This window comes from Papilio xuthus, unplaced genomic scaffold, assembly GCF_000836235.2.
Source record: "Papilio xuthus unplaced genomic scaffold, Pxut_1.1 DF826961.1, whole genome shotgun sequence".
Taxonomy (NCBI): Eukaryota; Metazoa; Arthropoda; class Insecta; order Lepidoptera; family Papilionidae; genus Papilio; species Papilio xuthus.
Window position 1 is genome coordinate 4,958,316 of NW_013531688.1, and position 6,155 is coordinate 4,964,470.

The 6,155-nt window shown below is 36.1% G+C and overlaps 1 protein-coding gene and 1 non-coding gene across 5 annotated transcripts in view; one reads left to right on the forward strand and one right to left on the reverse strand.

Annotated features, from left to right (window-relative positions):
• Window positions 1-5,018, forward strand: part of sas (stranded at second) — a 39,985-nt gene extending 34,967 nt beyond the window's left edge. For 3 of the 4 annotated variants that reach the window (XM_013315546.1, XM_013315549.1, XM_013315548.1), the window contains 9 exons: window positions 65-368; window positions 664-862; window positions 1,149-1,285; window positions 1,640-1,830; window positions 2,312-2,531; window positions 2,665-2,768; window positions 3,048-3,218; window positions 3,654-3,765; window positions 4,231-5,018. In XM_013315546.1, the coding sequence (XP_013171000.1) occupies window positions 65-368; window positions 664-862; window positions 1,149-1,285; window positions 1,640-1,830; window positions 2,312-2,531; window positions 2,665-2,768; window positions 3,048-3,218; window positions 3,654-3,765; window position 4,231 (1,439 nt within the window). In that variant the 3' untranslated portion in view covers window positions 4,232-5,018. The remainder of the gene's footprint in view (window positions 1-64; window positions 369-663; window positions 863-1,148; window positions 1,286-1,639; window positions 1,831-2,311; window positions 2,532-2,664; window positions 2,769-3,047; window positions 3,219-3,653; window positions 3,766-4,230) is intronic. The other variant, XM_013315547.1, reaches the window with a different exon arrangement.
• On the reverse strand, window positions 2,018-2,088 carry TRNAG-GCC (transfer RNA glycine (anticodon GCC)). The gene has a single exon. It is a non-coding gene; the product is annotated as a tRNA-Gly (tRNA).
• Window positions 5,019-6,155: the final 1,137 nt, after the last annotated feature.

Sequence of the window (6,155 nt, forward strand, 5' to 3'; positions counted from 1 at the left end):
TATTTTATGTTCTTTTGTACACATATAAAATATGTTAAATATCTCTTGTAACAAAACCTTTCAGGTCCAATGCCAGGTTTTCCAGGTAAACCACATCCACCGGAGTTTATACCAACTATACCTCCTGAGGTCCGATATCCACAAGAAGATATAGTAGATTATGAACAAAATAATATACATCGACCACTAAATCTTGATCCAACGATCGCCGGCATACCAATGCCACCTTCATATTCCGATGACAATAAGAAACTGTCCGTTATATTATTACAATCGGATACACCGACTAGTGTTAAGATGATTTTCGGCCTACCCCCAGTTTTGGTCGGGTTACGTGGAAGCGTTGACCTACGATACACTGACACGGCGTAAGTATTTTGTTTCAAAATTATTATTATTTACTTTGTATCGAATTATTTTTTTCAGGTATCCGTGATAAAGAAAATTATCTTACTAATATAAATGCGAATGTTTAGATGGATGGATGGATGTTTGTTTGAAGGTATCTACAGAACGGCTGAACGAATCTCGATGAAATTTGGCATACATATAAAACAACAAGCCTGGAAGAACATATAGGCTACTAATTATGTTTTTAAAATTTTGTGTCGCGGTCGACTGCTAAGTTATTTAAAAGTATTAACTGATTATATTTCTCATCAGGGACGAGGATATATCTCATTGGTATTCCCAAATATTTGCACCTGCGGATGAAATACTTGGCACACAGAGGTTGGACTTCAGACTGACTGGCTTGAAGCCTTCAACCACTTATAAAATACGAGGCAAACTGTACTTACACAATCTGCCCGTCGAGCCAGAGAGTGATGTATTCAATGTGCGCACTCTAGATTTACCAGTGGTGAGTTCAAATGTAATCTTATCTATTACGTAATATCATGTCATCCCAACTTTTCTTACCGAAGGTTTCTGAACCCAAAATGTCAGCTTAAACCATATTGTTATCTCTGTTTTGTCAAAGATTATAGACGATATGTTTTATACTGAAATATTGGTATCAGAAACCTACGGTTAATGGGGTTTCAAGTCGTTGGACGTTATAATAGAATGAATAACGCCACTAGCTTTGTGTAAGTGGAACATATTAGTGCTACTTAAACATAATGGTGTTCATTTTCTTAATTAAGGTTCAGGCTGAGGAAGAGAAGCGACGTGAGATCAACAGCAGACTGACAGTGGTTGAAGTTAACGATACCACCGCGCGGCTCAGCTGGCGGCACTTCACTGATGATGAACTGCAGTATATTGATGGAATTCAAGTTCGGTATGTATACGTGTGTAAATTAGCTCTTAACCGATACAAAAGTTACGAATAGACTTGAACGGTTGAGCTGCGGTTCAACTATTAATTTAACAGCTCACAGCTCACCGCGATGTTCTATGTGAGTCGAGGGGCTGCGAGTAGCCTGGTGAATAACATTTATGAACGAAAAATATCATTAACCTCTATCTAACCTTGACTAAGTACACCTCAGTCATGCAGCGACGTAATTTTGCAATTTAAAAATTTAAATTAACTACAGATATTTTGTGACGGAAGGACCAATTGGAAACTTTTACGTGGTTCACTTTTTGGTCCCAGATTAGATATACTTATTATGATAAATTTTGCCATCAGGTACCGTCCTGTGGGCACGCCGATCTACAGTATGACGGAGGTGTTGCACCATGCGCGTGCGCAGGCCGAACTGAGCGCCCTGCGGCCTGCAGCACGTTACGAGGCCGAGCTAGTGCTAATCCCGCCGCCGCGCGCGCTCACTGAACTGTACGATGCAACCAAAGTCGAGTTCACCACCTCGCCTTATGTTGGTATGTAAATACAGGCCTTTCTATAAAGACATTAACAGTACCTTATTGCTCTAATTGCGGTGGTAAGTATATTCAAAGCCGATACAAAAATATATCTCAAAAACAAAATTAATTTATTTTGTAGGCAGTAAAACCTACAGTAAATAAGAAAAGTGTAAAGGAACATTTCTAATACATAAAAAAAGATTGCATCGACCGGGAATCGAACCCGGGCCGCCCGCGTGGCAGGCGAGCATTCTACCACTGAACCATCGATGCTTGACAAATAGTATTGAAATATTCATGTAAATCGACGACATTGATTATGGAATTAAGATAATCTATGACGTCATCTAATTTAAAAATAAAACGAAATTTTATTTCAGTCTTAAACCCGTTAAAGTTATTATACGTATTATTACGAAATCATCACCAGCGACGCGAATTCGTCATTTGAATGTTATTTATAAAATATTATTTGTAAAATAATGGAATGTTCTAGATCCTTACAACTGGACCGTGACAGTAGAGGTGCATACAGTGGGCTCAGTCGCTGCGGAGCTAATGTGGCACGGCGTTCCCGCTCCCGCCGAGCGCTGGGTCAGGATATACCGGGCGGCGCACGCCTGCGGTTCCTCGCGCAAAGAACATGACGATTTCCGACTGGCAACACGAGACCTCCCACCCACTGTCACACTTAATGGACTTACACCTAACTCTAAGTACGTTTTACGTTATTCCTATTGCTTTAACTGTAAAAAAAGTTTATTATTGCACTTGCATTGAAGTAGGTGGTTCATAATTTATATTGTTAGCTTTGACAAACTTTTTATGTCTACATTATGTTTCTTTCAGATGCCGAGTGTGGCTTGAACTGTACCTGACGAACGGCAAAGTAAAGACAAGTAACGTTGTAGAGATACATACCAAGTCTGAGAACTCTCCGGAGACTGTGGACAGTGAGTAACTTGTACTTTTAGACGATATAATTAATTGGAGAAACAATTGAACAGGAACAATTCGATAGGTCTTTAATGAAACTATAAAATAATAATAATAATTGTGTTTGAATGAAAGTTTATAACCACGTAACTCCAATATGGCTGAACGAATCCGGTTGATATTTGGATCAGAAATAGATAACAGTCTAGAAAAAGTTTTGAGCTAGTATCTATACTATTAACTAGGTTTTATTTCATTTACACGCGAACTAAAGCTTGTAAAATACGTGTTTGCAGACATAATAGAGGCGTCGTCAGTGTCCGGTGGTCGTGGTGGGCCGCCGCGTGGAGACTACTACGGCGCATTGGTGGCTGTGGGCGTGGTGGCAGCGCTGGGCGCCCTCACATCCCTGCTGCTGCTACTGGTCGTGGTCAGACGACACCGGCCGCGATCTGTGCCCATCACGCGTGAGTATACATGACTACGCGATAACTTTTGCATCATTTTTAAATACCTATTCCTTGTACTAAAAGTTTCAATGTCAAAAATGAACAAACTTTATCTAAAATTAGAAAATATCAAAATATTTCTTCATTTCACATTATATATAATATTACTTTATCACACATTTCTAGACGTTATAAATTAGAGTCATTGAGCGCGAATTGCTCGCTTTCGTTACAAAGTATCAGATTGATTAGTGAGGTTAGGAGGTTTCAGGTTTTCAGGTTTCTATGTTATAAAGTTGAGTTGTTTACAATGAGATATTTTTACCACACTTTTATGAAATTCTGTATATTCATAAGTGTTGTCAACTTTAAAGTTTATAGCGCATTTGTATCCAAAGGAACCTGTAAATATTGTATGTAGTCCAAATTACAATGCAAAAGTAAATGTTTCAGCCGTGCCATCAGCACCACGCGAGTCCTCCCTGCCGCCGTACGACAACCCAGCGTACAAACTGGAACTGCAGCAGGAAACTATGGGTAATGGAAATTATAAGTTTAGCATGTGGTAAATATAATAAATACTTCATGTGTTACAAACTAACAATTGTATGATACAATTAATCCATTTTATTTTGCGACTTAAAAGGAATTGTAAACTATTGATTTCTAATAACAAAACACACTACGAAAAGATATCTTTATTTTTATTACGACAAACATATCTTTTAATACGAGTGTTACAGCAGTGGAATTTCACATTAAATTAATTATTAAAATTATTGAAAAAAAAAAATTAAATGCCTCTAACTTACTTACTCATTAATTAGCATGATACGTAATTTTTCTTTGACTTTGAATACTAAAGGAATTAATAGTCTTTTTTTCTTTTAATTCTGTCTGGTGCATAGTTTTTTCTCTGTTTAAGAAATCTCTATCTTGGTCCCACAAGTTACAAGTCTTCTGGGACCTCTAAAGGGTTGAAACTCTTTTCTTTGAAAGGTTCCAATTTATATGATTTTGTGGTTAACAGATCTCTGACAGTTAAGTTCCCGTGGGCACCAGGGCAATGGGCTCAACGGGATCGCAGCCGACCCGCAAGCTAGGCGTAGGCCGTACAATGAAATGGCCGTGTAAACAAGAACTAAAAACCAAAAGTTTTTGGTTCAAGTGATAAAGTGGAAGAACTATGTGAACTGATTTTTTTTAGCATTGTGAATTTAATGCATTGCGTTAAAAAGAAATTATTATATTAAGGTTGGTACACACTATAGCACTTGTAAGTGTAAGTGTGCCGTAGTGTAGAAGTGCCTTTATAATTTTACTTTGTTATATATTGTAGGCATACTTATTTAATTTTAAATTATCCTGTATTTAAAACATGAGAATGTGACTCGTATGCAATTCCAAACGATATAACAAAGTCTTTACCGATAAGGCCGTTGTTTTGGTATTAAACCGAATTATAGCTATATAACTTTAAGGAATACATGTACCGTATGTAAAGAATTTCCTTACAAACCAACTTTTAAATTGTGTTATATTTGTAGAAATGAAAATTATTAAAAGCAATATTTTTTATAATTTAGAGTTACTTGTTACTTGCAATTAACAATAAGGAAAAGTGCACTTTTACACAACTATTTAACTTTTAACTATAAACTATACGCGATATTTTTTTTTTTAGTTTTTATTGACATTAGGCGATAAACAAAGTACATTCGCTAAGAAATGATTCCTTTATGGAACTTCAAAAATGTAGAGAACGGCCAATAACTTTCGATAAGACACGTGAAGGTAAAAGAAAAATCGTGAGTCAACCTGCACTGGACCAGCGTTAACTATGGCCTAGTCACCCCTAACTTAGGGTAGGCTCCGAGCTCCTCGTTGGGGACGTATAGTAAGCTAATGAAGTCTCGTGATTGTCGCTTGTCAGTTCTATACATTTTTGAACTTCTTTATGGAATCGCTTCGTAGTAAATGTACTTTGATTAAACCCCGTCTTCTAGTTAAGGCGACATACGCTGCAATATTAATAATGCACTGAAAAATGTACTCTTTTATTAAATATTCAAAAGTTATCAATTATAATTTATTTCACATAGATAGTTTATTTAATTATAAACAGGCTGAAGAAGTGCCTTTTTTGTACCTTTAATGTAAATAATGTTAATAAATATATAGAGAAATAATTTGTTAAAAATATTGCAAACAAAGATATTGTTTGATTTTACGAATGGTGTCTTTGTTATTGTAGTCGTGACCGTGTCCATATTTTCCCCATTCCCTAAAATATCTGAGACATGTTTTTGTGCGTGTTTCCTTAGTGGAAACTGGTTGAATAGTATTAAATACGTTAATATCAAACGTACCAGCAACAAAGGAACTAGGTAATTATGGTGATGATATTTGATAATATAATATAATAGCTTTTTTCTTTTTATTTCTTTTACGTGAATTTGAAATATTTGCATTAAAAGATATATGAAGACTACATGAATATTTACCGTTGGTTTCTGAGAACAAAATCTCTGTTAACATATCGTCTCCCTGTCTCTCTTCTATCTATCTTTGACAGAAGAGAGTAAACAATAAGTTTTAAACGAAGATTGTGGTCTCGGAAACCCACGGTTATACAGTGCGAATTCACAGTTTCATTAATACTGCGTCATGATAGCTTAACTTGATTTGTGTGTCAGCTAATCGTAAGATTTTATTGCCGTAAGAAGTATACAAACTCAAGAAATAAGTTAACAATATACTTTGTATAAGTGTTTTGCTAGTGAAAATAACACAGCAAACACAAATATATGACAGATCGATTTTAAAAACCTTTAAAAGGTACCTAATATGTGTTAGAAAGAAAATCCGGAAATGAGGCAGTGTATTGACTCAACACTAGCCTTACTAAAATGTCGACGTTTGTGTCCCCTCACATTCATTCTGACGCTTGACTTT